The sequence below is a fragment of the Kwoniella shivajii genome, chromosome 2, assembly GCF_035658355.1.
Source record: "Kwoniella shivajii chromosome 2, complete sequence".
NCBI classification, from domain to species: Eukaryota; Fungi; Basidiomycota; class Tremellomycetes; order Tremellales; family Cryptococcaceae; genus Kwoniella; species Kwoniella shivajii.
The window spans coordinates 2,051,795-2,067,358 of NC_085909.1; the positions used below are offsets into that span (position 1 = coordinate 2,051,795).

At 40.8% G+C, this 15,564-nt stretch overlaps 5 protein-coding genes across 5 annotated transcripts; 3 read left to right on the top strand and 2 right to left on the bottom strand.

Annotated features, from left to right (window-relative positions):
* Nucleotides 1-192: 192 nt before the first annotated feature.
* Nucleotides 193-1,293, top strand: IL334_002116 (uncharacterized protein; the record flags this gene model as incomplete). The annotated part of the gene is made up of 6 exons (XM_062933862.1): nt 193-204; nt 322-437; nt 516-669; nt 742-792; nt 1,048-1,179; nt 1,240-1,293. The coding sequence occupies 6 exons, from the start codon at nt 193-195 to the stop codon at nt 1,291-1,293; spliced, it is 519 nt and encodes a 172-aa protein (XP_062789913.1).
* Nucleotides 1,294-1,581: 288 nt separating this feature from the next.
* IL334_002117 (uncharacterized protein) lies at nt 1,582-3,109 on the bottom strand (the record flags this gene model as incomplete). Its single annotated transcript, XM_062933863.1, has 7 exons — nt 1,582-1,710; nt 1,825-1,958; nt 2,052-2,110; nt 2,216-2,344; nt 2,470-2,612; nt 2,691-2,958; nt 3,066-3,109. The coding sequence occupies 7 exons, from the start codon at nt 3,107-3,109 to the stop codon at nt 1,582-1,584; spliced, it is 906 nt and encodes a 301-aa protein (XP_062789914.1).
* Nucleotides 3,110-5,176: 2,067 nt separating this feature from the next.
* On the top strand, nt 5,177-7,769 carry IL334_002118 (uncharacterized protein; the record flags this gene model as incomplete). The annotated part of the gene is made up of 3 exons (XM_062933864.1): nt 5,177-7,155; nt 7,241-7,402; nt 7,472-7,769. 3 exons carry the CDS (start codon nt 5,177-5,179, stop codon nt 7,767-7,769), a joined length of 2,439 nt encoding a protein of 812 aa, XP_062789915.1.
* A 736-nt stretch (nt 7,770-8,505) lies between these two features.
* IL334_002119 (uncharacterized protein) lies at nt 8,506-13,387 on the top strand (the record flags this gene model as incomplete). Its single annotated transcript, XM_062933865.1, has 4 exons — nt 8,506-9,406; nt 9,493-10,595; nt 10,652-11,646; nt 11,707-13,387. The coding sequence occupies 4 exons, from the start codon at nt 8,506-8,508 to the stop codon at nt 13,385-13,387; spliced, it is 4,680 nt and encodes a 1,559-aa protein (XP_062789916.1).
* A 385-nt stretch (nt 13,388-13,772) lies between these two features.
* IL334_002120 (uncharacterized protein) lies at nt 13,773-15,174 on the bottom strand (the record flags this gene model as incomplete). Its single annotated transcript, XM_062933866.1, has 5 exons — nt 13,773-13,898; nt 13,986-14,144; nt 14,234-14,279; nt 14,346-14,734; nt 14,854-15,174. The coding sequence occupies 5 exons, from the start codon at nt 15,172-15,174 to the stop codon at nt 13,773-13,775; spliced, it is 1,041 nt and encodes a 346-aa protein (XP_062789917.1).
* Nucleotides 15,175-15,564: the final 390 nt, after the last annotated feature.

A 15,564-nucleotide genomic window follows, 5' to 3' on the forward strand; every position in this document is an offset into this window, starting at 1 on the left:
CCTCTTCTGCTCATTCACCTCGATGCGATAGTCCCCTGTTACATCATCCTCTTCACGGTTTTATCCTCTTCTTTTATCTCTCCAAGTGAAAGGTAAAGGTGTAGAAAGTGAAGAGGGGTTCATATACCTATCTGAAATACTCGACAGATCGATCACATCTGAGATTGGAGATATCATAATATTCCCTACAGGATGTTCTTCCTGGTTGGTATCATCTTCCCCCATGATGCGTGTATGATATTTATCACGCGCTGACACTTTGACTTTGTCTTTGTATTGATTGATTTGAAATTCAAATCTCGTCTTTCTCGATACGTGTAGAGAGAATTGACACATACAATCTTATTACATCCATCATATTTCGGTGCTCAACTGGAAGATTATCTACGACAAAAGTTGTATGAAGATGTTGAAGGTACATGTAGTGGTAAACATGGGTATGTCCCTCTCTCGTCTCGTTCCCAATGACTTTCAATGAAGGATCTCGGCTGATAATCGTATTTCATATTTCTCAGTTATATCATTTCGGTGATTACCATATCAGACATTGGTGAAGGTAAAATACAACCTTCCACAGGTCAAGCAAAATTCAAGACTACCTACACTGCAATCGTAATGAAACCTTTTAAAGGTGAAGTAGTCGATGGTAAAGTAGTTAACGTGAATAAGGTTAGTTTTAATCTAGTCGTTTCTACATAAAAATTGGTGAAACATGTTGAACTGACTGTACCATCACTGCAGATGGGTTTCTTCGCTATGGTTGGTCCATTACAAGTGTTTGTTTCATGTCATGTGAGTGAAATATCTATTTTTCTCCATCAGATCTCTTCTTCACCCCGCCCCCACTTCCAAAATCCTTAGCCCACCTTTTATGATGAATATCAATGCATAGGGACAGCAGACTTTTTATAAAAGCATGTTGATTATGCCGGGATGATCTTGTAGTAATTGATCGATTATTCTCTGAACTTTCTTTTCCCACCATCCTTCTCCATTTATATCCACTGTATAATGTCTGATGCTGATGAGTTTGGAACGAATGAGTAGCTCACACATGGAGATATGCAATATGATCCAAATGCATCACCGCCATGTTATCGATCGAACGACGAAGTGATTCAGAAAGATACGAAAGTGCGAATGCAAATTGTAGGTTGTAGAGTCGAAGCGAACGACATTGTAAGTATTTTATGCGGAATATAGCTGTAGTAGTATCGGCTGACATGGTTACTCCCTTAGTTTGCCATCGGAACGATAAAGAAAGATTTCTTGGGTCAAATAAGAGAAGACTAGATTGAATATATTATACAATAACAGGGAAGAGTACCTGGAAATAGAACGAACTGAAGCGAAAACCAATTGTCTTGTAAAACTGCATTTATAAAGCGTTACCTATGTGTTTCTACAATTACCTTGTTATAAATGAATATCAAAATCAAAATGCATGCCACAAAGAGCAAATGCATAAAGTGACATAATCTGCCTGTCTGCTCGATAAACCAAGTACTGCACAAGATCAGGCTTCGAGACCGCTTTTACTCTTATAGTTTTTTACTTTCCAAAGTATAGTCGAGCAAAAATCTACGAAGCATATCGACTATCTAGACTGGTCATCAACCTATGACTAGGTGATTTAGTAGGTATAGCACCTGATTCTTTCACACTGGAACCATCCGGTTCGTATATATACGTCATTGCCATACCTGGAGTCTGTGGTACAAGCAGAGATCGTTCAGTCAGTATTATTCGGTACATTATGAAGTGCTTTATCGAAATTCAAGGACGAGGATATGGTATGATAGAGTATCAAGAGCTCAAGCTCACAGTAGGTATCTTCTCTCTTTTCTTTGCTGGACCATCTTCTTCTTTATGTTTAGGTTTCAGCATCTCAGCTAACTCCATAGCGAATATGTAATATATCAAACCTGCTAGACACATGACAGCTATTTTCTTATGGACTAAAGGGATGATGACAACCAAGATCTCAGTAGTGATCATGATACTAAGGACATATGAACATATCAAGAAATCCGAAGAACGTGGTAACTCACATATACCAATAATGACAATCGCACTGATCATCTTCAAACGAATTAATCTCTTTTGCCATCTACCCGGAATTGACATAACAGTTAGGTATTAGTTACCAAGTGGTCTTTGCGCACTTTCGCCCTTTGTCAAAATGGAGTGGAGATTACGATTGTTCGCAACTCACTTTTTCCTATCATCTTCATATTGTTCTAAAGCCTTTTTAGCTTTTTTCTGTCTTGCAATTTCCTTGGATTCCATTTCTAATCGGAGCTGTTCTCTCGCTTCTGGAGTTTCACGTTGATTGTAATGACCACTACGTATGTGTACGTGTACGTGTGATGTGTTATTAGTACACATATACATACACACAATCGCCTGATCATTTGAGTACGTATGCACATATTGCTGAAATTGCGTACGACAAAAGTGAAAACTCACACATGAGCAGAATTACCTGATTCCCACCATAAAGTTCCTTTAGTTGAACTCTTCCCACCTGCTAAACCTAATGGGAATGGAAACAACCTAGGTTTCCCATCTCTGGTCGATAAGAAATGTGATGGATGAGCAGAAGGGTTTTCCTAAAACACAAATCATCATTATCCTACGAAATTGGATTGCTTCTACTACTGACCCATGTACTCGTATGAGTCACTCACCCAGTCATTTGGTTTTTTATCGATTTTACTTTTTTTCAACGGATCATATTGACCTCTCACTTCTTTATGAGCTTTTTCAATTGATTTTGTGTAATTAGCCATTTGTGATATGACTATATGATGACCTATCATCAAACAAATCAACAAAAACGAAGCTCGCTTTGACATTCCTAATACTGATGCGAACGGTGCTGGAAGTCGAAGAGATGATAGGAATAACGTCAAACAGGAAAGTAATAATGTGAATAGATGAAATGGTGTTAATGTTCTATCGTTGTAATTTAGATTGATATCAGTCAGTAAATACATGGTTCATATTATGATCATCCCATTGGATACAGTTAAAAGATGACTACGACACCAATGGATACTCACAAACCATTTTTAGGCGTCAGTGGATCTTCTAGTATATCTGGCATAATGGTGGTTTTTTCTTTTGAATCAAATCACACATCAACCTACGCTTAGTCAAGTCAGTAGTATGTGAATCAATTCCATCAAGTAGATGATGAGTGAGTAATTCTTAAAATCAGTTCTGGTCATCAGTGCTCGAGTAAAGATCAATCGGGTGTCTTTCTTTGACTTGATGTGACCTTGCTTTCATCCCATACTTTTGAAAGGAAGAGAGATTGAAAGGATGCTCCTATAACCAGCAGCTCGACACACGAAAACCATCAGTCGCGTGTCCTAATCAGTTGTCGGGGCTCTTTGATCCATTCGATCTTTGAGTACTATATCACGATCGAGCTCGAGAGCATCATCGATGTTCTCTATGAATGAGTACCCCATTAGCCTTGATTTTAGCACCCAGCACTAACTTATATGCCTAGCTTTGACCTAGTACAGCGTCTGCGTTTTACGTAACTATATCGCTAAAAAGGCACTAACCATTGATGAGTTATTCAGGGTAAAATCAATATAATAATATACACACAAGTTGAAAAGTCTGGAATTTGCACAGCTTAGATTATAGCAGCGGGGGAAATCATGACACCTTCCTTGTTCCTTCCTCATACCTCGTCCTCTTCCTCTGAGCATGAGATGACTATATCAGTTCAGCTTACGATTCAGGTGGGTGTGTCGTGTCAATAGATAGACAAGAGAAAGCTGCTTCCTCACTCCACCCCATATTGAGAACATGTATTAGTAGATTAGTATAATTCCAGCGTTTGAATTACGGGATAGGTTTGTATAAAAGCTTCTTTTACCCTGAATAATTCAAAATAACAACATCTTACTCTCTCTGTTTCATATATAACTCTGCGGACAAGTTGAAGCGGACACCAAAAGATCATTCATAATAAACTGTTAAAAGACAAAGAGACACGATCTGGTCAAAGCATTGCATCGCATACCTATCACATCATAGCAATCAATGAAAAGACGTATACGGAGGAAGATACACAGCACAATCACCGTTTCACAATTATAACTGTATAGAAGAATAACATCATACCTCGAGCAAGAACTATCTACTTCAAGCAACGTATCATCATCAATCAGGATCATACCCTCATTGTTCTTAACAAATGTCACAGGAGAGGAGATAGCTATAGGCCAGGAATAAGTAGATAAAGGATGATAGCAGTGTAAACTCTCAATCGTGAGTTTTAGTCCTTCACCCTGCCGTGTTTCAATCGTCGATTACACCTGAGTCTCGTTGTTCTTCATTCCGTTTTCTGTTGTTCCATCGTTTCATCATTTCTTTGATGATGCTTGACAACCCCCTCGCTTTAGTCTACAACTCCTAGTCGTTCTTCAATCACATGTTGAATAGAAGCGGTAGGGGAGTCACAATTACGAGTTACGCACCATCAACGACGATGGTTTCAGAGCCATATTGTCGACAAGACGGGCAATCCCTGTTTTCTTCCTTTCCTTAGATGATAACAAGGATAATGACAATAAAGAGAAACCTGTGTTCGTTTTGAACCCTCTTATCCCGATCATATATATTTACTTTCGCCTCAGTGAGACAATAGTCTTTATAGCATAAAGCGGAGTATAACAATAAACAAAGCGGTTTTTTTCAGATTCCGCGGTTTTCACTGCCCTCTTATTGTCTATCTCATCTCATCGCCTTCTTTGTTTATTATATAAAACATCAGAACGTATAGATATGAAATGAACATTCAAACTGATCATCTCTCTTTCAAATCCCCTCACTTCTTTTCTATCCATCTATTCATCTATTCGCTCAATACAATATTCGACGTCATACCGGTCTCATATTGCAAAAATCGCAAAAATCTCAAAATCTGAATCAACACGAAACACGAAACTCGATTGATATAATTGGTAAACCTATCTCTGTCATTCAATTTGATTAATTGATCGACCGACAATTCAATATAAACCTCGTTTTCGCTGGTCGAAACGCATTGATTTGAACTTGTTGGATTGAAAATTGGTTGGAATCTTCTTTACATTTCATCAATTTTCATCAATCTCATTACAAACGGATTACCCAAAAAAAACGAAAAATAATGCTCCTTATTCGATCACCCATTCCAACCTTACCTCACTGTCCTGGATATATAGGAATCAACAATAATAGTCATAATCCCAACCACGATAACAATCACAATTTGACTCACAACACTGCAATATCCAAACGCCTCACCCCCAGATCTCACGACCGCACTCAATTCCTCACTTCCACCCCTATTCCCACCTCCATTCCCACCCGATTATCAGTTCAATCACCTACATTCCTTTCATCTTTATCCACTTCACGTAAAAGACGATATCCATCACTATTAGATAGATTAGATGTCCGAATTCCCGTAAATCATTTGAATTCCTTTCAACCGGCACCCACCTACACCCCTCACAAGAAATATCGACGGTGTAATCCCCCATCAGAGACCAATCAGGATAAAGGGGTTAATAATCTTTTCGAAGATTGTGTGAAAGGAATTGAAGTAGGGGAAACCCCTTTGATCAAAAATAAGACAATGGATTTCGAAATGGATACAGATATGAACTTGAACTTGAACATGAATATGGATACGGACATGGAAGGGATTACAATTCCTTCGTCTAAACCTATTGAGGTATATCCAAAATCCGCATCAATACCAAGATCAAATAGTCGACCTAAACTTGGTAAACTTAGTATCTCTTCTTCATCCTCGTCATTATCTTCTATTCAATACGGATCTGATAACGATTCAAATCTGACTATAAAATCGTATCCATCCTCTTCATCTTTAAATGACATGTCATCTTCACCATCAAAATCGATCCTTCCACCTGTGATGCATCTCAAACGAAATCCAAAGAAACTGTCATTGTCTTTACCTTCCTCTTCTTCCTCTTCTTTATCTTCGTCTTCTCAACCTATCATTCCTTCACCGGATTGCACTACACCCTCAACAGTTTGTCCTACTCCAACAGCCGAATCAGATTCCAAATTCGGTACTCCCTATACGCCTGGTCCACCCAAAACACCTGCTTTGGCGATGTCATTAGGAAGATCAACGTTCCGTGGGAATCGAAGACCTAGTCTGTTAAGTTTGATAACAAACCCACCTGGAAGCGGGAATGATGACGCTCCACCTACACCAAGTGGAAGTGGACTTGGCGGATCTCATCCTTACGCCAACATGAGATTGAAGAATAAAGGAAGAGCAAAAAGTTATACAGCTGCTGATACATTAAATGGGTTCACACAAGAAAGTAGATCTGCTTTTGGGAATGGTACTTTTCCCACTATAGATGAGAGTCATCGTGATCGCGATCGTGATCATTCAGATGGTGGGCTAAGTGCATTAGGTTATGCCTTACCCACTACTAATTCACCAGACTCTCATCACGGCGGAGGATCCCCGACTAACTCTACATCAACCTTATCTGAGAGCCTTTCAGCTTCTACATCAAGATCGACTTCTTCAACTCCATCAACATCACCACCTTTACCGACATCTTTCACATTTAATGTACCATTATCATATGCACCGAAAAGACAGATAGAACCATACGAAGACGGTCCAATTGAGATTTTACCTGGTATATATTTGGGTACAGAAGATTCAGTACACCATTTTGACAAATACACTTCTAACACTTCTACAAGTGCTACATCTTCAAAAGTTAGAATCATCAACGTCGCACAAGAGATTGATGATCCCTTTGATGAATCGTCAATGGCAATTCATGGATGGTCCACTTCGAACAAAGGGAAAAATAAAGAAAAAATGAAATTTAAAACTTATCCTAAAGATCCAAATTATGATAATTATGATGGGGGTAGACCTGAAATCGAATATTGTCATATTAGATGGTCACATGGTGAATTAGGTTTAGCGGATATACCAGATACTGCGGATTTAATGGATGTCCTCAACCCTACGACGATAACGAAGGATGAAATATCAAAAGAACAAGTAATCATGTGGAGATTTTGGGAAATCATTCAATGGATGGAAAAAGGTAGAAAAGAAGGAATACCAATCTTGATACAGTAAGTTTGATTGTTGATAAACTCCTTTCAGCCCGTTAAAGTGATTTGAGGTACTTACTGATGTCGGCGATTCACGATGGAATAGTTGTCAATGTGGTGTTTCAAGATCTGCAACCTTGGCTATTGCATATACGATGACATTAGCTGCTACAGGTGCAATGCCGGAAATACTGGGTCACATAAGATCAATGCAAGATGCATATGATTTCGTTAAATCGAAGTCTAGTTGGATCGGACCTAATCATTCGTAAGTTTTAGTTCATCCACCGATTCAGATAATAGGCAGGAATACCAGCTGACCATTGATGGAACATAGACTGGTATTCCAACTGGTAGACTTCGCCCGACACCTAACACATCTTCTTTCCCTCCACCAATCATCACCCGATGCAATCCCGATCCGAACTTCTTTCCCCAAGAACCAAGACGCAGAGCTGAGTGAAGCTGAATGGGCTAGACGAAGAAGGGAATTCGAGGAAAGTGAAAATGGAAGTATAACTTCCTCGAGTAACAATGGAAGTGGAGGTGGAGAAGAATGCGTTAGTCCAGAAGAAGCTGATTTGGAAGCTAGAAGATTAGACGAAGAGATGTTATTGAGGAAAGCCAGGAGGTGAATGGAGACTGCAGACTGTTATCAGATATTGTATTCTATTTTGTGTCATATCGTATTGTATTGACAGGGCATACCGTGTAATTTGTCGAGAATGTCAGGACGGTTATTCAGTTCATTTCCGTGGTTCTGTTGTTTTACACCAGATGAGCTCGTTCGTGATCTCTTGTTTGTACAGAATAATACCATAGTGTACTTATCAGCCTCCTTTATATTACAGTGTACTAAGCATACTGCAGTTTAGAATTACCATCGACGTCATTTCAAAATCATTCGAAAGTGGCGAAATGGCACCACCGCACGCACCCCCTGAAGAAGCAAAGATTTTGATGGCGATGAAACACGAATGGGTAACGTTGAATGATGATCTACGTTGAATGAAAATGAAAACAACAACAACAACACTAGTAGGAAATTCACCATGTACAGTGTGCACAGTGTTTGTCTGTTTATCTATTGCTGCTTTGCTTGTTTACTTACGATCATCTACCCTTGACGAATTCAACGACGATACTGATCAATTAGCCATTCAAAGACTACTCGATAGAACGATTCATATACAAATAGCGGCATTCACGATACTATCATACATCTTTTTATCAACCGCACTTTCAAGCTTCAACCAATATCATATCCCATCAAGCCAAATCACACCAAAAGACCACTTATAGATCTAACCACATCCTCTTCCCCTACTTTTCTGTGCCCCTCTGGCTTCTCTTCATTTCACCACTCGCATCATGATATCCTCTATACTGCTCACCACTCTGCCGATACCCTCACTCATTCTCATGTTGATATTCACTCTATATCACTTAACACCACTTTTAACGCTCTTACCTAACCTAACACCATCACTTCAGAAACTATCAAACATCATACCCCATCCTAAGAAAGGTAGAAATCTACCTAGGGAATTCTTCAATCTACCTCCCAGACCAGGATCGCCCTTATCATCCGATCAAGACCATTCGTTGAGAGGCAGATTGGGTGTAAGAGGTGGATTGATGATTATCCTTCTTGTTGAATCGATCACTTCACTAATCTCAGGTTGGATATTCATCTCTTCCACTTCCACTTCTACTTCAACTGTCCACAAATGGGGACTGGTGGCTACAAGCTTAATTTTGATACCAAGTACTATCACTTGGTTAAGTATTTATACCATTTTATCAAAACCATCAGCAATACATGATCGACATCAAACTTCTTCCTCATCATCACCATCATCATTCAAAAGATTTGACTTGAGATCCAAAATCTTCAGGAATGGAGGTATCACCCATTCGACGTTGTTTCCAAGGATCTTGCCGCTTTCTATAACCTGCTCTATTTTGGTGATAGTCATCTCATCAAGTCTCCCATCGGAACATGGAGGATATGCGATTCTTGGATATACCTCCCTATGTCTCTCGATTATCTTGGGTTGTGGAATGGTTGGAATGTGGAGAATGGTATATAAACCTAGAGAAGGGTTGATTAGATTAAGAGGTGAATCAAGGATATCATTATATGAAAAAGAACGTCTCAAAACTCTGTCTCCTGATACAGAATCAACATATAGAGTCAGTAACGAAATTCAGATCAATGATGGTCAAGATATTGAACGAATAAGGGATAGCAGTTGGATTAGTTCACCTTGTGAGTTGAAAACCCCATGTCATTAAGTTGTCGGGGTATGCATTTCTTCGAAATTATCAGACTGACAGTGACTGTCACTGGCTTAGCCCGCCCACCTACCCCCGTTTCATCATTCGATTATTCATCACCTCACGGAACGATATCGACCATGGATAACTCAAGAGATACCAGCGCCTACAAAACTCCTAAATCCAAAATGTCTAATTCAAGTTTCGCCGCTTCCGCATCTTTCGCCATGCCTCAAGCCCAGTCCTCTAATCACAATGCATTCTCCGCAGCTCTTGCTTCGACTTCAGGTTCAGCTACGACATTGGTCTCACCTTCCCATGAAGCTATATCTGCCTCGAGAACCGCAGCAAGTGAAGTCATGAATGATAAATCATGGTTGACTGAACCGACAAACTCACCTGCAAGTATATCGTCTTGGTCCTTCCCACCTACTCCAGAACCTGAACGTGCTATCACTAGAAATAGATCGCCTTCTCCTTCAACAGTACCCTTCTCAATCGAAATTGAGTGTCAAAATGGAAAGCGAGATCCGAACTTACCTAAACCAAGACCAGATGAAACTGGAAGAAATGGAGATCGAACTGTACAACCTAATAAATCATCTCATAATACCACAATCTTTAGTTCACCTGGTTCTGGCTCAGGTATCGTCTCAATGGACGCGTCCATCTTAGCTGATTACTCACCAAATCCTTTACATCCTTTACCGCCTAGAGGATTCGAAAGTTTAACTAGCTATCCACTGTCACCAGATCAGTTAGAAAGTAGAACTTCTTTAGTCACGAGAATGACAGGTTTACAATCTCGTGATACACTAGCTATGATTCCCGTTGAAAGAGGTTCATCCACATGGACGTTACAAACTTATCATTCGGCCAACGGTAATGATCCGTACAAGACTCCGGATCATAAGTCTTCCAGAGCCAAAAAGGTTTTATCCACAAATGAAAGGAGAGCTCCTCCGCCACCACCTATGCCAATTGATATGCCACTCCCGCCTACTCCTACTTTTGCCAGAAGCTCGACACTCTTCGACGTGCAAGGTAAAGACAGCATGGAATTACTTCTGGGGTACGGAGATTGGGTCCAAGTGGAAAGAGAGGAAGAAGCTTTGGAAGATTGGGGAAGAGGTAGTAAGGGAGTCGGATTTTTGGCTGTCGTCACAGTTTTATCTTGCTATGTAAGTAGATCAAGCCTCATGATTGTGCTACCCGAACTGACCAATTTTGGATGAAGGCGCTATCTGTGCCCATGCTCACCTATGGTTCTACCGATATGCCAATTGTACTCTACCTCGTCTCGATCCTTCTGCCTTCACCTATCTTAGCCCTTACCTCTGTCCTTCTACGATATCGACCTTTGAGTTGCTCCAACACGCGATCAGAGAAGGTGTCATCAAAAACTACCTCTACAAGTGCTCATCGATCATTGGCTCTGAGATCCGAGTCTCAACTCTCATTGCCTATGTCAATCTCACTCAAACTGACTCCCCCAGCACCAAGAAGAGCTTCGACCGTGAATCTTGCTTCACCAACTTTATCCAAGATCATAGGCCCCAGACCCTCCTTGACAACCTTCATGGGTTCAGGTAAATCACCCGAAAGGCGACATACAGTGTATGGAGGATTAACAATGAAAGATCTCGAAGCTGAAGAAGCGATGAGAAAGACTCTAGCAAGAAGAAGTGGTGATGTATGGATATCATCAGGTCACGCTATCGAAGGTGGCGGAATCCTATCTCGTGCCACCGAAATGTTAAAGCCTGTTCCCGCGATGAGAGTATTAGAAGATGCTGTAAAAACGAAAGAATCTATCAAACCCAAGTCACTGAGAGATAGCGTGTTCTCCATGGTCTCGAAGAGGGCGAGTAGTCTTTTCCAGCAAAATCGAGCAGATGATGTACGATCAAGTCAATTCGAAGATGCGGATAACGAGACATCTCGGAATTACATTCAAGCTTCACCGGCAAGATCGAATATCGCCATTTCAATTATTGGTCCTTCACCCGAGAAAAGAAGATCAACTGCCAGAACTCAGAGCTCATACTCTACTGATGATGTGGAAGAAGGTACAGGTATAGATGTAAGTTATCAGACAGCCGAGATTGGAATGGCGAAGAGGGGGAGAATGTCAAATGGACCCATGTTTATTTTCGGTAAAAATGACGAAAGAGGGAAAGCAACAGAAGAAGGATATGAACTGGATTGGTTGACAGCCGGTGTTCTACCGAAGTGAGTTACAAGCTGTGCTACCCACGTCTGTGATTGTCAGCTGAATACATTCACTGCCAGTCTAGTACCATCGATCAGGTTCGGTGATGATATTCGAATCGAGCCCGCTCCTCGTTCTGCTCCACCCACTTCCACAACGCATAAGCGTGCATCAGGAATCCAGGAAACACCTAAGTCTCGATCTCGTCCCGCTTCCGATATACCAATCAGTCTGCCACAAGAAGACGAAGACTGTGAGGTGACCATGCCATCTTTCCGACAATCCTCTTTCAAGCAATCCACACCACATAATCGACAACATACTCACACCAGATCATATTCTTCTTCAATCGATTTCACACTACCTTCAGAATATTTCACTGCTGAATCTGCCACATCTGCTTCACGTGAATTGAGACAAAGGAATATCGGATTAGGACGATCAGATACCATTGAAAGTAAGAGAACGATCCCACATAAACCGTCTTTCGGATTACCTAAATTAGATAAAGATAATGATTTCGAAGTCGAAATGAGAAAGTCATTCGACGACCTCTCAAGACCAAATTTCGACGATGATGGTGATTTAGAGGAAACTCCAACTGGGATTGACCTGCCTCCCATTCCAGCAAAATTAACTCACAGACCTTCTCTATCTAGGGTATCTGAACATACTGAAGAGCCAACTTTATCATCAAGTTCAATTTCGCTTACCGGTACTCAAGGCACTTCAGTGATACTTTCTCAATCCGCCTTGGATGATATGCATCTGGCACTGACGTTAGCATCATCGACTCCAGCTTCTAAAAGACCTAAATCAAGCGATGCGTCCGGCGATATATCAGTGATGAACAGTATCTTAACAAATGATGAAGATTTAGAAGAGATGGAGAGGATGATGGCGATGGATACACCAACCAGAACTGAATTTGTCATTTCACCTCCTCCATCCACATATGACGGTACAGGTACCAGTGGAAGAGATTCAAGAGCTTCTGAAAGGTCGATATCTACCATAGCCACCGCAACTTCGTCTTATAGCACGACAACCAACAGCACTTCGTTCGAGAATACAAGTCCTGCACCGCCGGTTCCAACACTTCCAATGGAGTATAGACAACCAACTTATCTCACACCTGTTTATTCTCATCCCCACCCACCACCTCTTGATCATGTCACATCATCCACTCATCCATATCAGAATCAGAATCGAAAGTCGTTCCAGATGCCAATCGTGAATTCACATCCACCGGTTCAATCCCTCTTACCAAGTAAATCGACTGAAACACTTCATTCAACCACTTCATCTTCATCGTTGAGCTCATCCTTCCAAACTCCAAAATCAAAATCAAAGTTGAACCATCAACAAAGTAAGAAAGAACTGAAATTAGTAAAAGCTTTAGAAGAAAGAAATATTCAGCCTAGGTCACAAACGTCATTAGAAATTCCAATTCGTAAACAACCTGAGAATACTTTGGTTGATAAGAGAGGTTTAAGACCTTTAACTATACTAGCTGATTCGAATTCCAACAATCTTGAAAGCGGACTACGAAGACCTGTTACTGCTGACAGCAAAGCACAACAACAGAAGAGGTTTTCAGTGCACCAGCAACAGCAACAAGATGATCAACGTAAATCTAGCACGAGTAAGGGAAAGATATCGGATGGCAGTGCTAGTGCAGGGAAGGAAAATGTCACTACAAGGAAAGGAAGTAAACCTTCCTCTGGACCTGGAACAGGCATAAGAGGATTAAGGGCGTAAGGGTGCAAAGAAATGGTTCGAACTGAGCACTCTTGGAAAGAGATGACGACTCACAGGATATTCTGACGATTTCGGTTATCTTGGTGAAGAATAACAGGATATATACCCCAGTCCACTGTATACCACTCATGCATCTAACATTGTATAATATGAGGTTCATCTCGGTCCATAGATGCGATGAGTTTACAGAAGTGTAAGCACATCAATAACTATCTATGACACTGTTAGGTCCGGGTATGTGCAGTTGTATCATCATTTGGTAATTTACCATGGTCCAGAAACATATTAAAGTTGATACATGAACGACATTCCAGAATTACTACTACACGAGTAAATCAAATCACGTTGTTATTTGTCTATGAGACCACTCAGATGGTCCAACCCATTACTTGCTCCAACTTTCAAGGGCATCGTCACCCAAAATCCTCTTGACCATTCTCTCACTAAGTTCCCAGAGTGAAGTAGCCAAATTGAGATCTTCACCTTGAGCAGTCTCTTTACCGAGAGTAGCCTTTTTCGTTTACATTCCATTACATCAGCCTGGTACTGCTACTGCTATTTTTGTGTAACTTTGTGGGGAATAGAATGAATGACTTACAGGATCACTGAGATAAACACCGTTCCAATCTTTTTCAACGACTTCGTTGCTTAATGCAGCGTACAAAGCACTGTAACTTCCTTGTTCAGGATCTCTGCCTCCTGCTAATGTAACGTATTTGGTGATCGTACCGAGGATACCAGGGTAAGCTGCTTCCCACTAAGTCCACAGTATTCAGTATCAGCCAGAATTCTATATAGCGTCGGTCCGAACCCAATTGATCAAGGACGATACCTGTAAAAACTTACTTGATCTTGCATATCGGTATTAACGGCTCCAGGATGAACAGCGAGACTGATCGAGACCAAGTATCAGCTTTCAAGTATAGTAGGTACCTTGATGGGTCGGTGTTCCACTCACATGTAAATATCATCACCATTCTTTTTGATTACTTTATCTCTTAATGATTTGGAATAAAGAATCATTGCCAATTTTGTTCTACCATATAATTCATTGGGAGATAGTTCTTTTCCAGCCTGAGTGATTTCTTCTTCTGAACCAAAATGACATCCTCTCGCTCGTGATTTACTATCTTGTGAACCGGGTGCGAACCTATGCATTTCAGATGATTCAAATACTATTCTGACTGAACCTTTTTCGACGCCAGGTAATTTTGATGTTTTCCTCAATAACGGATATAAAAGGTTTATAACGTAGTAATGACCCAAAGCGTTGACACCGAAATGTCGATCGATACCATCTGCATCTAAGCCGAATTGGTTCGAATTAATACCGGAAGAGCAGATCAACTATTCAGTACAAAAAAAAAGAGTTTATATATGTGTCAGCAGGACATACTTGTACCATACCAACAAAGTGAATTACATATCAATCCGACTTCAAACTGAAACAAAAGACTGCTACTCACATAATCTAATCGATCGAGTCTTTTAGCTAAACCACCGAAAACCTCTTTCACTTGTTTCAATTCTCCTAAATCACATCCTACCCATTCTACTGAACCTTTGCCACCTTTTTCTTTGACTTCCGCTTCGATTTTTCTGATGGCTTCTTCACCTTGTTCCTCTTTTCTGTTGACCATGATGACGTGACCGCCGTGAGAAGCGAAGAATCGAGCGACTTCAAATCCGATACCGAGCGCTCCTCCAGTGATTACACTGACGGTTCCAGTGAGATCTTTCTTCTCGGGACCAGCAGGTCCGATGATTGGGTGAAGGATTGATTGCATTTTTGTGATATTGTTATTTGTATGTGTGAATGAGAAAAGTAGAAACTCTTGATGGATGTTTCCTCCTATATATAGCTGGGTGAATTCATCTCCCCTCTCGATTCGATATGTGACGTCTATCGATTCATCGATGAACGTGATTGTGCCAACCAAAGGTAATAATACTACGTCATATGATCCAACGGTGGATCACCTCCACTCCACTCTGCCCATCCTCATTCCCCTATAACCCTACCATGCAGTTCCAGTACAACGTTCCCTCCACTACCGAGATGTCAATCCATCGATGCATACGTGGACATCCGCCCCGGTCACAGGGAGAGGATGTATGGACAATTATGCATACACCAAACACGCGAGTTTATCTATAGATAGCCACGTTTACCACCA